The sequence below is a fragment of the Lonchura striata genome, chromosome 14, assembly GCF_050655825.1.
Source record: "Lonchura striata isolate lonStrDom1 chromosome 14, ASM5065582v1, whole genome shotgun sequence".
Lineage (NCBI taxonomy): Eukaryota > Metazoa > Chordata > Aves > Passeriformes > Estrildidae > Lonchura > Lonchura striata.
In genome coordinates, this window is record NC_140716.1 from 9,067,067 (window position 1) to 9,088,150 (window position 21,084).

General features: G+C 43.7%; 1 protein-coding gene across 5 annotated transcripts in view; it reads right to left on the reverse strand.

Moving 5' to 3' along the window:
* Positions 1-1,334: 1,334 nt before the first annotated feature.
* Positions 1,335-21,084, reverse strand: part of LOC110475561 (ATP binding cassette subfamily C member 1 (ABCC1 blood group)) — a 48,485-nt gene continuing 28,735 nt past the window's right edge. For 3 of the 5 annotated variants that reach the window (XM_085592355.1, XM_085592352.1, XM_021539818.3), the window contains 17 exons: positions 20,143-20,269; positions 18,893-19,069; positions 17,740-17,907; positions 17,202-17,379; positions 14,994-15,038; positions 13,080-13,164; positions 11,828-11,966; positions 10,680-10,887; positions 9,588-9,898; positions 8,532-8,731; positions 7,910-8,036; positions 7,438-7,539; positions 6,291-6,437; positions 5,234-5,392; positions 3,881-4,047; positions 3,109-3,303; positions 1,335-1,970 (listed from right to left, as the gene is read on the reverse strand). In XM_085592355.1, the coding sequence (XP_085448481.1) occupies positions 1,862-1,970; positions 3,109-3,303; positions 3,881-4,047; positions 5,234-5,392; positions 6,291-6,437; positions 7,438-7,539; positions 7,910-8,036; positions 8,532-8,731; positions 9,588-9,898; positions 10,680-10,887; positions 11,828-11,966; positions 13,080-13,164; positions 14,994-15,038; positions 17,202-17,379; positions 17,740-17,907; positions 18,893-19,069; positions 20,143-20,269 (2,644 nt within the window). In that variant the 3' untranslated portion in view covers positions 1,335-1,861. The remainder of the gene's footprint in view (positions 1,971-3,108; positions 3,304-3,880; positions 4,048-5,233; positions 5,393-6,290; positions 6,438-7,437; positions 7,540-7,909; positions 8,037-8,531; positions 8,732-9,587; positions 9,899-10,679; positions 10,888-11,827; positions 11,967-13,079; positions 13,165-14,993; positions 15,039-17,201; positions 17,380-17,739; positions 17,908-18,892; positions 19,070-20,142; positions 20,270-21,084) is intronic. The other 2 variants (XM_085592353.1, XM_077786852.2) reach the window with 1 other exon arrangement.

Here is a 21,084-nt window from a genome sequence, read left to right on the forward strand (position 1 = left end):
GCCCTTACCACAGACCCCTGCTCTGCTCCTACAAACCATGTGCTCCAAGCATTCCACCCTTCTGGCCATCACAGTGCTGCACAAGTGTCTGGGCATTTGAAAAACTCTAACTCACAGCTCATCCCCAACTCCCCAGTCAGCCCCTGCTCGTTCCATTTCCACAGGGAAAATTCACACCAAGCTCAGGAGATGTGGCAGACACAGACCACGGACACCACCAGGGGTGACAAAGGTGGCTCCTGCTCTGCTGATCCATCATTATCACCTGGTCTGCTCAGCAAACCACAAAACAATCCAGCCATACTGCAGCACAGTTATCTACTCTCTTGGCTTCTTATCCCCCACCCTAACAACCCCAGACATCAGGCCAAGCAGAATGATCAGTCTAAGCAGGACCAGTAATTGCTACTTTCAAGGCAAAAAGCTGAACTGACAAAGCAAACCCTTTGTCAAACACAAGGCAAGAAATGTTTTCTTTCAAACAATTTTTTACTGCAAGTTCTTTGCAAATATTTGCATTGTCATTACAAAAAAATACCAAAGAAATTTTCAGTCTATTCAATTTCAGAGAGTCATAATTTACAAAAAAATAAATAGCTTTACTCTAAGGACAACAATTGTCTAGTATTAAAGTCAGCAATATCAATCACAGAAGTCCACATTCTCAGTGCTGAGTATCTGGATCCATCTGACTTATTTTGCTTTCTTCCAGCATTTTCCTTTAAAATAAGACTAATGAGAACACTAGAAAAAATTACCTTTTTTCTTACCACAAAAAGATGAAAATTCAACACAGATCCTGAAAACCAGACTCCACTGCCATTTTAATTGTTAGACCCTTCCGACACAAAACTATTTTTTTTTAAACAACTGCAACAGAACATTTTCCCACAAAATTAAAGAGTCAACAGCAGCAGCACGAAGGGCATGTTTCTTTGATATAAGGCTAATGGTCCTTGATGTGGCAGAGCTGCTATGAAAGCACAGAACTACCAAAGCCAAGGGTGTTACAATCAAGGTCACCCTGAGCCTGCAGCCTCTGCTCAGGCAAATCCTCCCTGCTCAGCCTTGTCCCCACAGGGCCCAGCAGCACTGGGCACCCCAGTCAGAATTCCTGAGTGAGCTGGGAGTAAGATCAGCACACAGCAACACACCAACTGCTGCACGTTTGGTTCTGGAAGGATTGTTGTTCCAGATATGCTGAAATACTGCTCTGAAGCTGACTGTGCTGCTTCACATCAGCACTACTGACATGACAGTGAACCTGCTGCTCTACACTGTAAACACATGAAACCTTTAGGACAATGCATAAAGCATTAACCATGTACAGTAAATGCCATAATCAGAAAGTCTGGCACACATTTTATTTCATAAGAAGAAAAATCTTTGGACTATAGTACTTTATGCCACAAAATGTTCCAAGTGCATCCCACAATAGATGGCTCATGAAATGAGGAATCTGCAAACAAGCAAGTAACTAGCATTTGCAAAAATGTTTAAAAATAAAAAAGGAAGGGAACTTCAGAACATAAAGAGATGAGAAGAAAAAGCTTTTCTGAATTTCTCCAATGAATCACTCCACTGTACATTTGAGTGTATGACAGGTTTCAGGCAAAAAATTTGAGTCTCTGAAGTGTCTTGCACAGTGTGTGAGCTTCTCCTAGAGGTGGCTAAAATCAATACTAAGGAGAAATAAAAAATAAGAAAAAATTGCATCTTTATGTTGCCTCCATTGCCATGCTCTGGCTAACTTCACTGTGTCTGAAACTCAGCTGAGTGGTTCAGTCCAGCTCAGGGGAAGTTACAGTTCTCCAAATGTTTGAACTCCCTCTTCTCCACAGTAAATAGCCAAGTTCAAATGCTACACCAAGCCTGAATCTTTGGCCATAGTATAGAAAATGCCTTTTTGCTGAAGTAGTTGGTCTGGGGTACCACACTCCACCACTTCTCCTCTCTCCAGGACTAAAACTCTGTAAAAAAAGGAGAGGAAAAAAAAAAAAAAAAAGGCAAAACAGTCACAAGAAGATCCAGAAAGCCAGTGAACATGGATATATGTGTACAGACATAAACTGCATAGCCATTATTTGCAAGTGAAGACAGTGTGAACAGGCTGAGGTTCTCACTGTCCTTCCCCAGCTCTCTGCAGATGGTCTGTGTGGTGCATTTTTTATGTAGCACATGGTCACCCAGCCATCTGCAGGCACAGCACATGGTTACCCATCTCCTCCTGCAGAGGAGGCTCTGGACTGCACTCTGAGCCAGCCAGAAGTGACCTGGCAGCATTTCTTGTCAAGGTGTGTGATGGCCTGCAAGTGGTGGGATTACCTTCCCTTAACACCTCTCCACACCTATTGCTGTTACACAGCTTCTGTGACAAACAAAAACATCCAGCTGGCACAAGAAGTCCACCAAGTCTGTGGTCAGCTCACTGCTAAAAGCCTGTTCCAGCTCCCCCCATGGATGGCAAGGCACTGCAGAGATGGTCACCAAGCTCCAGGCAGGGGCTGCTGGATGTTCCCCAGCTGGCAGCACTCCTCTCTCTGATCTGTCACCACTGACAGCACAGAGGTACAAAAGTACACTGAAATCCTAGCAGTGGCCACTCTGCCATTCTGTGATAAAAGGGATGAGAGTCTAAAACTGAAATATGAGACAACAACTTGACCCTCAAGCACACCTTAGCAAGGCAGCCAAGCATAAGGGAGGCTCTGTGAACTATAACCTGAAATGATGGAAGTGATGGAAAGTGGAACACAAATGAACTTCAGAGGGCAGGATCTGCCCCTCTGGACTCCCTATGCTGTCTAAATTAGGGCAAGACCCAGGAACAGACTGCTGTCCTTGCCTCTCCCCCCTTCCCATTTTGCCCAGGCAGGAACAGCACAACAGCAGTGTGACAGAGGGACAAGAGGAGCTCCCCAGACCAAGCACAGCTACCACAAGCCAGAACACAAACACACCCTACCCCTCCAAACAGGGATTCCAGCAGCTCTGTGCAGAAGCAGTTAAAAGCAAACCAGTAAACACCCAACTAACACAAAGATTGCCATTGAAGTGGAGCACAGTGCAGGTCACACAGCCAGCAAGGTAAAAGCAGCATCACCTTACCTCGTGTAGTCCATGATAGTGTTCAGACGATGTGCTATAGTTAACACAGTACATTCTTCAAACTGAGACTTTATAGTTGACTGTATGAGCTTATCTGTTTCAAGATCAACAGCAGCTGTGGCTTCATCCAGAACCAGGATTTTGGACTTCCTGAGCAGAGCTCGTGCCAGGCACACCAGCTGGCGCTGTCCCACACTGCACACATGGGACGGGAGCATGGAGAGAAGTCAGAACAAATTTAGAGTGTTCATTAGTATTCATTTTGAAACCTGGCAACTCCTTGTTCTAAAGATAAGGTGGGTCTTACTATTTCCCTACAGCATCTGAAACTACATCCCCCTCAAATGAGGTCCTGGCAATGTAGTAGGAGAATACAAGTGGTTTCAGCATAACTGCATCAGGCTGATTCACTGCATCACTGCAGTCTTGAGGACTGGACTTTACATGGTTTCTACAAACTGAACATTTAAAACCCTGATAAGGTGCAAATAGCACGTGAACAGCTTCCTTAGAATAATGCTGCTGCTTAAATGCTTTCCAAGGCTGCCCAAGCTGACAAACCTCCCAGCATTCTAAGTATTTCTAAACATTATTTGTAATTCCCAAACTCAAGAGCTAAAGACATGTTGAATAAAACCTAGTTGGTTTGATTGCCTGGTCACTCATTAAGAATTCTCCAGCTGCCTCCCCAGATTCTCACACAGGGCTGGGGCATTAGAACTCTCACAAGCACACCTGTGATTCAGTTCAGCACCCACTTTCTTTAACCTACCTGAGGTTCTCACCACCCTCAGCACACTCATGATTCAGTTTATCAGGAAGGGATGATACAAAGTTCTTCAGGTGAGCCAATTCCAAAGACCTCCAAATGTCTTCATCAGAGTGTTGGTCAAAAGGATCAAGATTCATACGCAGAGAGCCAGAAAACAATATTGGATCCTGGTCATGGAAAGAGGTAATGATAATGGACACAGAACAAGGCAAGTGTTCCACAAATATTTCTTAGATAACAAAAGGAAACAACATGTACAGATCCAGTTGCAAGCAAGCTAATATACTTTAGGAATGTAAATATAACAAGCTAATATACTACATTTAGGAATGAGGGCTTGTTTTTTTTTCCAATAAAGAGTTATTCTCCCTCACTCTTATTCCTTATTCTTCTGGGGGGCCTGACCCTTCCCTTTGCAGATTCTTGCAGTCCAGACCTTTCCATTAGTCAGTAACTCATGAATTCAGGGAAAAAACCCAACAAAACAAACCAAAACACCCAAACCCCAGCCTTTTTACTGGACCTCTAGGCTAAAAAAGGGACAGCAGGGACTACCAGGTCAACTTTTCACTTCTTAGGGAATTAACCATCTGTAAATATTTCAAAACTCTTCGGCTGCAGCATGAATGGAATTATTCCTTTTTTTTTTTTCTCAGACAGGAAGAAATACTACTTTGGAAATACTGATGCAAAACAATCAAAAGGAGAAAGCAAAGTCCCCCCCGCATTTCCAAAATAGGTGGTACAGAAAACCTTCTACAGTGAGCTCACTTGTTTTTGCCAGTGTGGCTGTAATGGTAATTGAAAACATCTCATTTTACAGTCTTACTTTGAATCAGAACAGGCAATAAAGGCTACACAGTATGAAACAAAAACACTTGAGACTAAACCAAATGCTCATAAAGCTGTATTTCCAAATGTTTATGACAATCAAACCCACAGCTGGCTGGGCTAGACTGGGATGGTTTCTGTGCAAGAGCAGCACTGACAGCACACACTCTGCCCAGTTCACAAAGGGATCCCACGCAGGTATTCAGCTGGGATCAGCCCTTCCCACTCAGGCTGAGCTGTCTGTAGTGTGTAAGTGATCAGCTCCTGAATGCAGAGGCCAAGGTTTTGCTTCCACAACATGGCTCAGCCACAGCCAAGTTCCTACTTGTTACCTGGCACAGGCAAACTGAAACCAGCCTAGGCAAAAAAGCTTTGTTTCAAGTCCATGAAAGGGAAAGCTGAAGTGACTTAAATTTCATAGCACAGATCAGAGGAGGAATAACAACTTTCTCCTCAGTACTTTATGGAAAGAGCACTGCAAAGAGCAAAGAAGTTTAGGTAGTGGCAGGATTTTGCACCTACCTGAGGGATGATGGTGATCTTGAACCTCAAGTCATGGAGCCCTATCTTGGCAATATTAATCCCATCAATAATAATTTCACCTTCAGCTGCTTCATTAATCCGAAACAAACCCAAAGTGAGTGAGGATTTTCCAGCTCCTGTTCTTCCAACTATTCCAATCTGTTGGGAAGAAATACAAGATCAACTTACTCTGGGAAAGGGTTAAAGCATTTCCACCTGAAACCAACACATCATCATACTTTTGGGGTTATCCACACACCAAGAGCATCCAGTTTCACACTGCATGTTTTACTTCCCAGTTAAGACTGAAGTCATGATCAATTCTTTTCAAATATAAAATATTTCTGCTTTGGTTGGCTGATACACCTCTTGCCATCTGTCCATTCTAACCACTTGAGGCAGCATTCTGCCCATATTTTTAAGTACAAAGTATGCACTCAGGAGAAGCGTCCAGTTACCACAAATAAGGAAGCTGGATAGTAGATCTCTCATAGCTACCTTTTATGCTGCTGTGCAAGACCACACTATTAATAGACATCAGAGAATCCACACAGGACTGGGCAAGGAAGCAGGAGGAGAAACACACAGATCAACTTGGCCAGATCCAGAGAATGTGCTCTGAAGTCCCATTATTTCCTGCAGTCCCACCTTGAAACTTCTGCCTCACTAGATCAGGCTTTCCTCATCTACTGTAGGCTATTTTCCTGAGATGAAAATTAACTTAATCGCTCTGCAACCTACTCCTCTTTGCTTATGGCAAACAAATTAGCAAAATTCCCTGGGAAGGGGAGACAAAACAGGATAAACCTCACCTCCCAATGAAACCAGGCCACATGATACTTGGTAGCCCCACATAACTGTTTCTTTATCCCTGATGCAGAACACACCTTGCAAAGGTGACAACCCACAACATCTGCAGTTACAATAGGCCTGATTCCACAGAAGCTTTTCTCATTGTTAAGAACCCCAGACACATAACAGAACAGGGTTAAACCTCTCTTCTGCTTATGCATGCAGACCTGTGAACTCAGCACTCCACTCTGAACTCAGTCATTACCTTTTCACCCCCACTGATGGTGACATTTATGTTTTTCAGAACCAGGTCCAGGTCCTCGCGGTAGCGCAAACTGTACCCTCGGAACTCCACCTTCCCCTCCTCGGGCCAGCTGCTGCCTGGGGCTGTTTGCTCAATGCTCCACTCAGCCTGCAAGAGCCACACAAACACCTCGGATCAGCTCCTGCTTCAACCAACACGGGCTCAGAGGATTCAGATCGCAATGAAGAAAAATCCTGCTTAGGGGATAATTTGCAAAAGGAACTGTGATGAGGTGATGAGAGCTGGCTCAAGACAGATGAACTGGTCTGAGTAGCCAAGGGCTTGACTACCTCAAGTCTCACTTGTTGGATAAACTTCCCTCCTGCCAATGGCAGAATCATGCAAGCAGCACAGATTCAGACAACCTGTTTGTACACCCCACCATGGCAAGGAACCTCTGGGGCAGCCACACGTGCAACTAGAAGCAGTTAGGCTCAGACCATGCACTAAAACATCTGTCAGATGGTAAAAAGCTGCTGCCTCAACCTCCCACAGGGGTGAGAAAACACACCTCACTGCATTCACTGCCACTGCCAAACAAAAGGCTTTTACATGTATAAACACTGGTCTGCTATGAGAACATAATTAAAAAAAAATCTAGGAAGGGTCTTCATAATGTTTGATTGCAAAAACAGTGACTCAGGTCAGGTTCAAGTGACAGGCAGGGCAAAGAGAAAACACAGGGAACTCTGTAACCATAAAGGGAACAACTGCATATTAAATGAATAATGTTATTTGAGCAAAAAAAAAACAAAACAAAAAAAAAAAAAACCAACAACAACAACAAAACAACCTTTTTATTCCCCATACGGAGTGCAAAAAGAGAAACACAAAAACATGATGCTTGGAATCTTAGGAAACCAAAACATTTGTGCTACCCTACTGCTTAGCCTTGAACATAAGAGCACATTTCCTAAATAGCACTGTGTAAATACCAGTAGGTACACCACAAAAGCAGCAACAGGAACTTCCTACTGAGCCCCCAGCCTGTCCCTGGCAGGCACTCACAGCCCTGAGCTCTGTCCCACCCTCCAGCCCACTCAGTGGGCAGCTGAGACCTCAGAACAGGGCCCTGGCCTCCACAAGTGGGGTGGACAGCTCACTGTACCTCCTTCTCCATTTCAGCATATTCTTTGACTCTTTCAACAGCAACAATGTTGGTTTCCAGGTCAGATGACATGCGAACCAGCCAGTTCAAGTACGCTGTGATCTGCAAGGAGGAAAGCAGTCAGAGAGCAGTTTACACTGAATAGGTTACCTGCAATAAATGAAAAACATGGAATAACCAAAGCACTGCAATTTCATGGAATGCATAAACACGGCCAAGATCTTGGCTAATCAGTACTGGACAGGAGGAAAGCCTAAATGCCTTTAAGATGCACAGGACGAGACACTTAGCCACATCTCACACCGGGAAAGCAAAGAAGAAACTTCCCAGCATCTCCTCAGATACCATTTGTAATTATTATTTTCTATGTTCTTTATATTAGTTTTCCATCCAAAGCCACAGCAAGGTTCTGACTTTCTGATGCAGTCTAAGGACTCAGAGGTTTTGCTCTTTTTAGAAAAGGCAATATTACCTGCAGTGAGTAGGACACTGAGAGGCCAACCAGCCCTGCACTGAGTTTGTTGCGTGCAATCACTGCAAACAACGCTGCAAACAGGACAATGCAGTTCCCCACGTACTCCAGACGGACTGCCAGCCACCTGCAAGGCACAAACACATCTTTCCAGTACTTCACCCAGAGAGATCAGAGGTGGGGACAACAAATGGTCTGTTACACATCTTTGTTTGTAAGATTGGCACGTGTGTCCTGCTAGTGACACAAGCACTGCAAGACGTCTGAGGTTCTGCTTCAGCAGTGTGTGAATCTAGAGGCATCCAAAATTAATGACTCTTTCAGGTGCATAAATTCCTGTCTTAACTACAACTGCTTTCTGAACACAGGAATCAATAAAACAAAACTTTTAAAATAATATAACCCAGAAGCAAGGCACGAATTCTCAGAAAGGTGAGAGATTCAGAAGTAATTTTAATTTCATCACAGAAGTTTGAATGAAACATCTCTGAAACTGATTTATCCACACAGACTTCCCTCCCCTGGACAAGCATGCCAAGAGCTGAGACAGGTAAGGAGCAGAGCCAGCAGATCCATGTCCTGCCCAGGTAACTGCTGTTCCACACTGCAGCCCCACTGGTACCTGTTTGCCACAATGCTGGGATAATAAGCTTTCTGATTCTCATCCACCTTCATGTCGTTCTGCCTGATGAAGCGTTTCTGCTCCTCAAAGGCTCGGATGACGCTGACTCCCAGGAGGGTCTCGTTGAAGTGGGAGTACACGGGAGAACGGCTCACGGACTCCAGGCGCTTCAGCTGCCGCGACGTGGCCACGTAAAATCTCTGCAAATCAGAGTATGACAATTCTGGTTACATCCAGACTGTGTCTGGAAAGACAAGGGGAACCAGAAACAGCTCCCTGCCATCTGGGCTGTTAGTGACAGATTCAACTTACGCATGGGAATACCCCAACACCTTTCCCAACATTTTGGGCCTGAAGTACCATGACATACACGCTGCTGCCTTTAAACAACTGCCAATCATCCCATCTCATGCTAGAGCCATTTTCTCCTCTTTCTTTTATCAGCAAGTTTAGTTCAACAGTATCAAACACAAATATCACCACTTTAAGGTTTACTAATGGAGCCAAAAGGTTATGAACCCAAGAGCCAAAGTAAAACCCCAGCTCCTTCTCTTTGAACTGTGCTGGCTCTCCCAGTTTCTAGGAGTGAAGCCAGAGTGAAGCAAGCACACTCTGCCCACACAGGACAAAAATCAAAGGCTGCCATCCACTCTATTGCTCTGTAGAAAATATTCTGATGAAACAGGCACATGAGCAATACACACACATACACCTCTAAAGACTACTTTCATGTTTGGAAAGAAGTCTCAGAAAAGCCCATGTTTTCCATATTTGGGCTCTGAGCAACAAGCTGTGCAAAATTTGCCACAAAATCTAACGACATTTTTATAAAGTAGGTATTAAAAGATTAACTTCTGCACAGAAGTAATTTTACAGTTGACAAAGGAAGGAAATGCTGTGCTAACATCAGATTATCAGTAAACCATGCAAAGCACAGTCAGTCAAGCATGACTCAAATCCAACACATAAAAATCCTTCCTCGTGCAGGGTAAGAACAGCCTTAAATAACAGAGGATGTGACTGCTTGTCCTGATTCCCCCAGGTAACACCCTTCACCTGCACAAAAAAGTAGACAAGTCCCAGGGGTGGAATGATGACTGCAGCTATAGGTGTGGCCAGCAGAATGATGATACAAGCCCCAATCACGTTAAACATGGAGCCCATGAACATCTTGATGATGGGTGGAATGGTGGAGTCAATGGTGTCAATCTCCTTGGAGAAACGGTTCACCAGGTTCCCGCTGGGAGTGCGCTCAAAGAAGCTCATGGGAGACCTGAGCACGTTGTGCAGCAGGTTAAGGTGCAGGTGTCGTGATGCAAAGATTCCTCCTATTGACACAACCATTGAGTAGCCAAACACAGCAATACCTAGAAAAGGAGACTCATTATTAACTGCTGCCACCTCTCACACAAAACATTTTCCTCATTTTGTCATCATTTAGCATCAGCATTAGTACAACAATCCTGAGAACTTGGGTTCGCTTCAGGTAGACTCAGCAAATATGTCAAGTAGTATAAAAAAAATCAAACCAGTCAAGACACCACATTCCTTTCATTGTTTCTCTATTAGTAAAATTTGTGCAATATTTGAACACTTTCCCTGAGCAAAAATGACTGAATTTGCCCTTGCCATTTTTTTTTTATTGTGGGATTTTCATAGCACTTCTGAAGTGGGGTACTTGGGGTGTTGGGTTCCATGGCAAACAAACTCTAAACCCCAAAGAGGACACAAAACAAAACATCACTAGAGCAGACTCCCCACAGTGCCCTGGATGGAGCCACAAGCAGCCAGAGCAAACCCCAGCCAGGGGCTCAGGGGGGCAGCACAGCCACAGCCTCTGTGACAAACAGCCCCTGCACACTCTGCTGACAGGCCAAGGGGACTCTTCTCAGATCAGGTGTTCTGTCAGCAGTTCTGACTCATCAGCCAGCAAAACACTTCTCACTTTGAGAAATTTCATTTACAAATGGAAGGAAAAACACATTTTGTAACTGAATAATTGTATAGGTTGGTTTGCTTTTTTTTTTCAAGTTTTTCATTTTCCTATGAAAACACACACTCAAATCCTTAGCAAAATGCTGCTGCAGGCACCAAGAGCATTAAAAACACTGAACCAGCAAGTCTTAAAATACACAAGACCAAGCAAACCTTGAGAAATCCCCAGTGCTCCATATACTCCCAGTCTGAGAGTTGTGTTCTGCTGTGTCCCATTGATAACAGGATCATCTGTCCATAAACTCAGCCAGTAGTTGGAAGTCAAGGAGGCTACATGATTACACATAAAGAGGAAAATGGCCAAGAAAGACATTAGGAGTCCAATTGCTTTCATGTAATCCCAGTACACTGATGCCTTTACCTGAAGAAAGAAGACAAAAAGAAATACTAATTTTGCAGCTAAGTTTCAAAACCAGCAACTCCCCCTTGTCCAACACCTATTTAAAGTCAGTATCCCTCCATGAGGCCATGAAAACACAGCAGCTGCATTCCAGAGAGCCACTGCTTGGGAACACAGGCTGCAAAGCATTCTGTGGACACATGCCAAATCCAACACTCCCTCAAGGCAGGCACACATCATCCTTCCCTGTCATCCAAGGGAGGGGAGGAGTAGGGAGGGACCTGCCTGAAGTACCACAGAGCATCAGTAGCAGAGCCAAAAACTTCACTGAGGAGTTCCAGTTTCTGGCTCTCTGTGCCACAAAATTATAAAACCTTTAAACCAACCCTTGCTCCACATGGCTTGTATCCTATGATCTATCTTTAACCAACAACAAGCAATCCAAGCTTGGACTCCAGCAACATGGCTAGGAGCTGTAACTGCCACTTTCCCAGGAACCTCAGTCTCAGGTTTCTCAAAAAGCCCTGGGTATCCTGGGATTAAATGCTTATGTCTACAGTGGAAACTTGGCTTAAATTCATCTGACTCAGTTGCAGCTCCTTATGGAAGGGCAGTTTTCAGTAGGTCACCTAATTTGTCACAACCTCTCTCCAAGAAATAGCTGCAGAGTTTTCATTTCTCCTTCCACACTTTGATGTGGTCAGGCCTATCATCCCACACAAGTTTTGTGTTGGCATTCTTCTTGCAGGCAAACATGGAGCTCAGGTTTGGGAGCAGAGGGCACAGCAACACTTCCATCAGGTATTACACAACAAGCAGCAAGTATTACACAACAAGCAGTAAGCTCAAAAATTCACTCTAGAATTCACACCAGTTACACGGTCTTCAGAGGTCATTTTCTTCTGAAATAGATTTTTACAAAACTGAACTAGAGCACAGGAGGTGGGAACTGGAGCCTTACCCTCCCAGTCTTTGCTGTGTCAGCCTCCATCAGTTTCCAGGAATTCTTCTCAGCAACTGGCTTCTGCAGCTCTGCTGTGCTGCTCTGGTGCTGTGGCTTCCCAGTGTCTCTGCTGTATGTTGAAGAGTTACTGAGCTGCCTGTTTGAAGACATTTATTTTTTAATCTTAGCTTGACACAGGACAGGTGCTACCTCACAACTAGGCTTTGACAATCCACAGCTCCAAGTCAGTGTTTTTCACTCCTATGGAGATGTCCATCATGGGCCAGAGTTCCTGGAGCCCCCACTTGTCCCCTCAGGGCACGCTCCCAACCCTCCCTGACAGCATTTGATTCCCAAGTACCCATGTCCAGGTGCAAGTAACAGTCACCAGATAAAGAAGTCTTGGTTGCACAATCACTCCAGAAATACAAATGCTTTGTGACCATCAAGACCAGCCTTTCCAAACCCCATCATCAGCACAGCAGCTGCTGGAGTGTGAAAAGGGTACCTACACTCCACTCAAAACAGGCCATTTAACTCCCAGGCACTCACCAGCTTCCAGAAACAGTGTCTTTAGAGCACCATAAGAACAGAGGCACTATTAGAGCACCATAAGAATGAGGCATAGACCAGGAGATGGTTTTGGAAAGGTGTAATCAGAGTGACTGCAAGAAGAATAGCAGCTGCATCATTAGCTCAGACTAAAGGTGCACTTGGCACTTCATCCCCTCTGACAGCAGTAAAATGCAGAAGCCTTAGGAACACATACAAAAGCCAATAAAACAAGCAAGCCAAACCCACAACATCTCGCTACAACACAAGGGTTTCCTCACATGGAAAGACTGTCACGAGAGCTGTGTGTGTGCAGATGTGAACGTGCAACAGCCTGTGCCAGCTGCAGTGGGGCTGCAGCCCCAGAGGTCCAAATGCAGCAGCCAGGGCCAGCTCCCAGGGACACAAAGGACTGAGCCCAGGCACTGCAGGGATGCAGCCTGCATGGACACACAGGATGCATTCCCAGCAGCAAACCTGGTCCTGCTGGCCTGAGGAGGCCCCGGGCTGCTCTGTGTGTGTGGGGTGCTGCAGGTGCCTGCTGGAGCACTTCCATCCCAGAGCAGCAGCAGCTTTGCCTTTCTCAGGCTGATGGGTCCAGCAGGATGTATTTTCCCTCTAACAAATACCATAACCATCAAATTATTGCATATCCACATCTAAGTGACTGGATTGAATGGATGGGGGGCAAGAGGAAAAAAAAAATAAAACCACACACCTATGCATCAACTTTCCAGTGGCTTCGTTCACAAGGCCTCCGTTCTCTATAGGCTTCCCTTCCTTTGCAGATGGACTATTTGTATCTGAGAGGATGAAAAAGTAAACATCAAAATGGTTAGGCAAAGAGGCACAAGCATTTCATTTCAATCCTAACTGCCAGTTGCAGTCTTAACGTGCAAACAAAGCAGGGAGCACAAGTATTTACAGATAATAACAGAAAATTGACCAGGTGAACAAATAAGTTCAGTTCAACTCCCAACAGGGTTAATTGCCAAAACAGGGAGTATTATTTTTCTAGCAAATGTAGGTCAGTAATAATGTAATATAATTATGAGGACATATTTTATGTTCAAACATGCAATACCAAGTCACATGTGACCCACTCCATGGAAACAAACTCAACACTCCAGCCACTTTTTCAAACCACAGCTTCTACATAGTTAGTTATAAATTATTTTTATTTTAAAATGCAATGAGAAGACATTCTGTAAATGATGGAGTGAAGCTGTAAAAATAGCAGCCATGTGCTAGTAACTTTGAGTCTTCCTGCAAAGTTGAGCAAGAAGAAACGTGCAAAATCCTGGTGTTTCAGGCAACTGCAGGAATCAGATGACTTTAAGCAGGAGATCTTTCCACGAATCATTATCCCACAACATCCTGCTTGTGCCAAGATGCAGCATACACGGGATAAGTGTCTAAAACACTCCAGAAAACTTGTCAGCTTGAAGCAGTAACCTTTTCTGAGCAATTTAATTCAGTGTAGTAGAGTGCCATGATAAAACTAGGTTCAGGTTATGCCAATTTTCCTTATAAAAACCAATTGTCAGACTCCTAAAGAATTAGCTGTCAGTAAATGAAACTCTATTTTCATGTATGGAACTTAATTTAAAATTTGCAACAAAGAGTTCTGCATTTTTGAAGGATCTATGCATAGTTTATGCAAAGGTATCGACCTGAATATACTCAAAAGATATTAAAGAAGATTTGTGTAGATCTAGAGCCTGACATTTTCATGATTTTGTACAAAAGCAAAATATATGCATAAAACAGATTATCAACACATTAAGTGTGGACTGCTTTCCTTTCTGTGTCTGGAAACTGAATACTGGTTCATTACTTTAAAAACCCAAAAATAAATCATTCAGCATGATTTTAAAAAGACAAAACGCAGAAAATGTGAAGAAGTTCAATTATTTAATTCTTATTTATGTGAGTAAGATCAAACCAAGATGGGACTGCTGGTTATTTTAAGCACTTGACAGCATTTGTTTTGAAAGGTTCCCATATGAAAACCAGCAAGCATTCCAGCAACAGAGTGCTTCAGAACACTGCTGAAGAAAACAAAACCACAAATAAACCATCCACCCCTAAAAGCCCAAATTTGATTTCATGTAGGCTATGAAGTTTTCTTGCTATACTGCATTCAGCTCTGAGAACAAAAAAGTGCTCAAGACTGCCATAGTAAATCTGACATAAGCACTTAGGGTACAAGCCCACTAAAGGGTTCTGCTGTAAAAAGCACCCAGAAATGGTAAAAGGAACAGCTGTGAGTACTGAATACACATCTGAGAACAAAAGGGACCTTCAGTCCTGAATGATGCTCAGGGCTCAAGCCTGAATGATGCTTCTCTGGGTACACTCAATACATTTCTAGGTCCGGGATGTACCTACAAAGCTAATTTAAAGTTTCCCCATGGAAGCCTCTGAGGTACAGAATTGCTGCTGCTGAATTAACCACAGGCTGCCCCAACTGCTGCAGCTCACACAACTCAGGACATGCAAACCATGCAGATACCTCCTACTGAGCAGATAAAATTCTTCTAATAATGACTCAGACGCTTGTAAATAAACTGCAGCTACTCATGTTACTCCAAGGCAAGCACTAATATAAAGGCACATGGAAAACAGTTACCTGTTTCCAGAGGTTGAATCGTTCCTTCTAATGAAGGATCTGACTCTAAAAGCATATATAATTAACTTTTTTTCCAGAATACACGCTACCATTTTCAATCTTTACAACCTCACATCCAAGTAGAATAACCTAAGCCACAAAACCCAAGGCAGAATCAAATTTGCTGAAATGGACCTATTTTTAATTCCAAGCCACAAGCTCAGTTTTCCCACACAGAGGAGAAACCCCATGAAGCTGAGGATGGAAAGGCAGCAGTGCAACACACAGGCAGAGGGATCCCTCAGAAGCCCAAAGGGAGAGGAAGGCTGGGAGGGACCAGAGCTGCAGCCAAACCTCAGGGGCTGGCTAGAAGGAGAGGCTTTCCCACCCTTGGAGCAGCAGATGTGTTCCAGCCAGAAAGCACCAACCCACTGTGCTCTCAGGCTGCCAACACAGAGCTTCAGACATAAGGGAGCCTCCCTAAAAGTGGGTGTGCAGATACCCTCCAGCCAACTCAGCCTGATCCATCTCACTCTGCTGTGCTCATCCAAGAGCCTGGGACTCCCAGGAATAGTGACCTTTTACACATCCAATAAACATGAATAGTATCCCTATGAATCAGACAAACAATGCCTCTACTTTTCACTTTTTACCACTGGCAGAAGATCACTTGACTAGAACTGATGAACAAATTCACTGCAAATAGGCCAACCCTGTGATAATCCCCTCCAGATCACCAGGGTGGTACTGAAGTTAAAAGTGCCTCTTATTGGAAAACTGCAGAGAATCATGGCAAAAGATAAAGCACTGGCTCACTTTCCAAAAGAAAGTTCAGTAATTAAATGGAAAAATAAAGTAATTTAGTTTAATGAAAAGGCTTTCGAGATCTACTTTGCCACATTTGAAAATGGGAGGAGACAAAGACTAGAAGAACAAGGCTATTATTAAATGAGGCAAATCTTCACATTAAAGTTAACTTGTTAACTGCCTAAGAAAGCACAGAGAAAGTTATTTTGCCTACAAATTTCACATATGCTGAAGACTTCAACAAGTCTGATTGCGCCCCAAGTAGCTACAGAAGCACCTACAGAAAATACCCAGGAGTTAACCTGGTTCTGCTCCCACAGAATCTCCTCCCACAGTGAGAAGTATTTGTTATTCAGAGCATCCACCCAAACCAGCACCCAGTGTTCAGAGCAACAACTGGGACTGCCATGAGACCTTTCCAAGGGGAATGCCAGCCCAGAGCAGGGCAGCCTGAACTTTAAGATGACAGATCCAACCTGGCTCCCAAATTGCAACTGCTTGTAAGAGGGAGCCAGGAGAAGATGCCTTGCACAGGCAGGAACAACCCCTGCCCACTCACAGAGCCCAGGAGCAGTCTGGTGCCAGGCTGGATGGAAGAGCTTCAGGCAAGGCAGGCAGACCATCACAGACATCCCACAGGCAAGTCTGAGATGAGCACCAGGGGCAGCTCCTTGCCAAGGAGCACACCAAAAAACACCTCTGTGATCCCTCTAGGAAATGGGAAGGAAGCAATGGTTTTCTCAATAGAAGACAAAGCAAAAAGCAGGTTCTTTGTTCCCAAAGCCTTCTCTGCAGCACTCAGCATCTGCTCCCAAACTCGTGTCACCAACTTCACCCAGCCAGCACAGTGCAGGCACCCCTGGCACTTCTCAGCAGGAGTGTCAGGAAATCACCACAGGCAAGCCATGAAGAAAACAGGTTGCAGGCAGAGACTAAGTTTCCCTATTAAAATCCAATATTGTAACTGTCTGTAGATAAAAGAAAAATAAATCTAAGTGTATTCCTGTACCAGTGCAGCTCTACAGCTGTTTTGTAAAGCAGAAGCAGAAGTCAAGGACAGCAGCTAGAACACTGAGCTGCTTCCTCCTTCTCCCCATCCCCAAAGGAATTAAGTTGCATAAGACACATCTTAACAGGAAGGGTGTATAAACCCCAGCTGGTCTTTATGCAGACTAACTACCATCTGAATTTTCTACTGAGAGGCAATTTTACTACAGATCTGTTTTACATTTTCCTGATTTTAAGAAAGAATGTGTGTTTAACCTCACAACCTTCAACACCCTCAAGAAATAAGCACCTCTACCTACATAGGCAATCACAAGAAATGGTAATTTAACTTTCCTATCAGTACTACTGGTCTCCCTTTAACAGGACTCCCTTATTAACATGACAGACATCAAGAGAGTTTATTAGGGAGCTTACCACTGTTCTCCATGGTTTGTTCAGCATTAGCATATGTACGAAGAAACTCGGCAAAAGCCCCATCCTGCTCCAGCAGCTCCTGGTAAGAGCCCATCTCAGAGATTTCTCCATCAGTCATTACCAGAATTGTATCCATCTGAGGCAGATAGTTGACTGCATGGGTTACCAAAACCCGAGTCTAAAAGGGAAAGGAGAAATAAAGGATTTCTGTAATTTCAGATTAGTGAATACCATGGCTAGACTACCTCTCTTTACTGCTTGAATTCTGTGTATAATAGAATAGTAATGGGGAACAGGCATGCAGCATTTTTAAGAGTACACTATCTCAATTTTTTCCATCAAATAATTTTGAATTACAGAAACCAAAGCACCTTTCACTACAAAAGTGTCAGTGCTTTATAAAAGTCATCTAAAAACTGCAGAAGGATCTTTTCATTTTTCAGTGTTAGAAACAAAAGTCCAAATATGCAACTTGACAAACTTGGAATCATGTGAACTCAGCCAAGAAAAAGCGTTCTCTAGAGACATTATGACATACTTTATTTTTCAGGATTCCTTTTGGTCCAATAACTTTTTCAAAAATATGTTTCCCAACGTGAGCATCAACAGCTGATAAAGGATCATCGAGTAAATAGACATCTGCATTGCAGTAAACTGCCCGAGCAAGACTGACTCGCTGCTTCTGTCCTCCAGACAAATTCACACCCTGAGGAAACAAGAGAACAGGAGCCTTTATTTACAGCTGAAAGAAGATGTCTTGCTACAGTTTATGAAAGACACAAGTCATAGGTGGTTTATTTAAATCAGAGGAAATTCAACATTGCGTGAAACAGATCTCCACAAATAATTTCACTACAAGAGCATAAACAATCAGTCACAATCCTCCTGCAGGGAAGCACATCTCTTCTGTTCTCACTGGCAGTGAAAAGCTAGCCAAAGCAAAAAAATAATGTTTGCTAGTCCTGAAAAGCAATTAACCCTGACTGGCCTACCTAGCTCTGTACATTCAGAGGCTGCTTTTCTTCTCAGCTGTATTTCTGCAGTGCTGCCTCTGATTTAAGAAACAAACTGTGTTCCCACTGCTGAGCAACGAGGAAGATAAAGCTGCACCTTTAGTGCCCGTGGGGCTGTCAGCTCTGTGGCCAGCTGGGAGCACAGAAAGGTCCCAGCAGCAGAGCAGCAGCTCAGAGCCCCAGCAGCCACCCTCCCCTGCCAGCCCCTGGTACAGAGACACCAGCTCCTGCTCCACAGCACTGCACCATCCATCCCAGATCCCACACCACACCTGCTTTGGTAACCAAGGTAACTTTTGCTAACTGTTTCTGTGGATTGTGATTCAGATTTTTTGGAGGGATTGGGGTTGGAGGGGTGTTTGTTTATTTTGAACATAACTGAAGTGTTCAGAAGAATTCCCTCTTCTTATTTCTATATATTTTTCTGCTCTATAACCGTGGCAACTTATAAAACCATCTTGTAGTTACAGTTTTTAATTGTTTCTATTTGTAACTGAGCACATGTTTTTCTCCTTTGAGGCTTAAAGAGAAGGAAAACACACTGTTCAAATCTGCCTCTGATTCTAGAGGATTCCTGCTGTGAAAGTTTAAATTCAATACGACTTTGAGATAAAGTAGAGTCACAGAGCCTTAACTACAATCAATAGCAGTGTTACAGTGGAGTGGGTGTTAAAATACCTTTTCTCCAATTTCTGTTTTGTCTCCTGAAGGAAGAATCTCTATATCAGGCAGCAGGGCACAAGCCTCAATCACACGCTTGTACCGGCTCTCACTCATCTCCCTTCCAAAGATAATGTTATCTTCCAGGGTTGCATTTTGGACCCAGGCTTGCTGAGGAACGTAGGCTACAGAGCCCTACAAGAAAAATAAAGGTCAGAATTTTAGACTACAAGTCTGCACAGAGAGTCAAGGCACAGCAGGGCTTTGTGAGGCAGGCAGTGCTAATCACCTCACAAATTACCTAAGGTCATTTCCAAACAAAGCAGTTCTTGGGCTCCTGCCTCCTCCAAAATGTTATTTTTATAATCCTCTCTACAAGTGAATGTAACAAAGTGCACTGGTGGAAAATAAAGGGCTTCAAACAAAATACGATTAACATAAACCTGGAGGAAACATTTGTTTAGAGGACGTTTGCACATGTCAAAAGTCATTACTTCTTTCATATCATTATAATAATGTTCTGCACAAGAGTTTAATCTGGAATGCAAGTGTTTAACAAATGCACCCCTGCCAAGAGATCTCTGCAGAAAAAAGAGGAAGTGGTTTTCATATAAAAGTCACTTCAAAGCAGGAGACTGAGATAATGCAGAGCATTTTGCTTTGAGTATCAGTTCTGTCTTCCCTTTCTGCACTGTTAGTGACTCAGATCTCAACTAGTTTATTTTTCCACAACAATTCTGAAGGTGGCCAAGCCTACAGACTTGTAAATGCAACAGATTTGTTTTGCTCTTAAAGTAATTTTATTTCCAGGCCATTTTTTCTCTGTTAGCTCTGTGTGCAGCTCTGATGTCTAAGAACAAACTGCAACAGCAGCTGTTCCCATGTTCAGATGTCTGGATGCACCCTCTCTTTGTAATTCTTTGATGTCTGAGAAAGTAGAGCCCAGCACTGCTCTTCTTCAGAGAATATGTACCAGGGTCTCCCCATCTCATGCCCAGCTGATAATAAGACTCACCAGAACACTCAGCTTTGAGTGCTCCACTGTTTCATTTGGCTAAATCTGACACAGATTTGGATGCTGTTGGGTCAAGGCTTACCAGGCAGCTACACAGAGTGCAAGCTAAGGCATACATATGGTTTGCCAGGAAAGCAGGCTAAAAAGTGCATTCATTGAAAGACAGTCTCTTCCCTCTTCACACCACTTGGAAATCTAGAATCCCTCTGGCAATACCCACAAAGAATTGAACAATTCTCCTGACATGTCACACCTTGACAACCACGTAGCCTTCCTTTTTGTCCATCTCCCCCAGCAATGCAGACAGCAGTGAAGACTTTCCACAGCCAACTTGACCAACAACAGCCACCAAGGAGCCTTCAGGAACAGTGAAATTAATGCTGAAATAAAGTGCATATAATTCAGCCTTGCTTACTGGCACACCCCAGAAGTTAAACAGTCAATTGAACTGCCCATGTAAAACCAGGTGCAATGTGAACACCCTCTACAAATACTGCCTCAGTACTGAAACTGTGACTGCTTGAAAATACAAGCCTCTCATTCAGAAAGCACCCAGCTCTCCTCATACTTAGAACACAGAACATAATATGGTAATTAGTCAAAAGGGGAATAAAATATAAAGAAAAAAGCACTGTGACCCTATCTTGCTAAGACTTCTCTCAAGTGTTCTATGAACACAAATGTAAATACAGCAAATTTTGTCCCAGAGAACTTGCCATTTAAGGCCCAAGTACAAGCAGCCAAAGTTAAGGAAGGAACAGGGCAGAGGGAAAACACAGCTTGCAGCTGCATCACTGTTTGCTTTCTGCAGCCCGGGGTGAGGCACAGCAGGGTGCAGGGAGAACCAGGCAGTGCAATGCAGCCTGAGGACAGCCAACAGGAGGGGCTGAGCTGGCTGCACCCTCTAGATGGAGCTCAGCCCATCTGCAGCACTCGGCCAGAGCTGAAATCCCCCGCAGCTCTCTCCTCCCTGATCCCTACCTCTCCTGCTACCTCCCTTTATGCATTCCATAGGTGCAATAAACAGTAAACCCCTCTAATTCATAAAGCCCCAATTAAAAAAAATATATAGAACTGATGTTATTTGTTCTCTTTCTTTATGGCAACAGACTGTTCTTCATAGGTACTTTTTAATTCAAATATAGATAATATATGGTGCAGCAAGATTATGGAATGGAAAAAAAGAGCACCAACT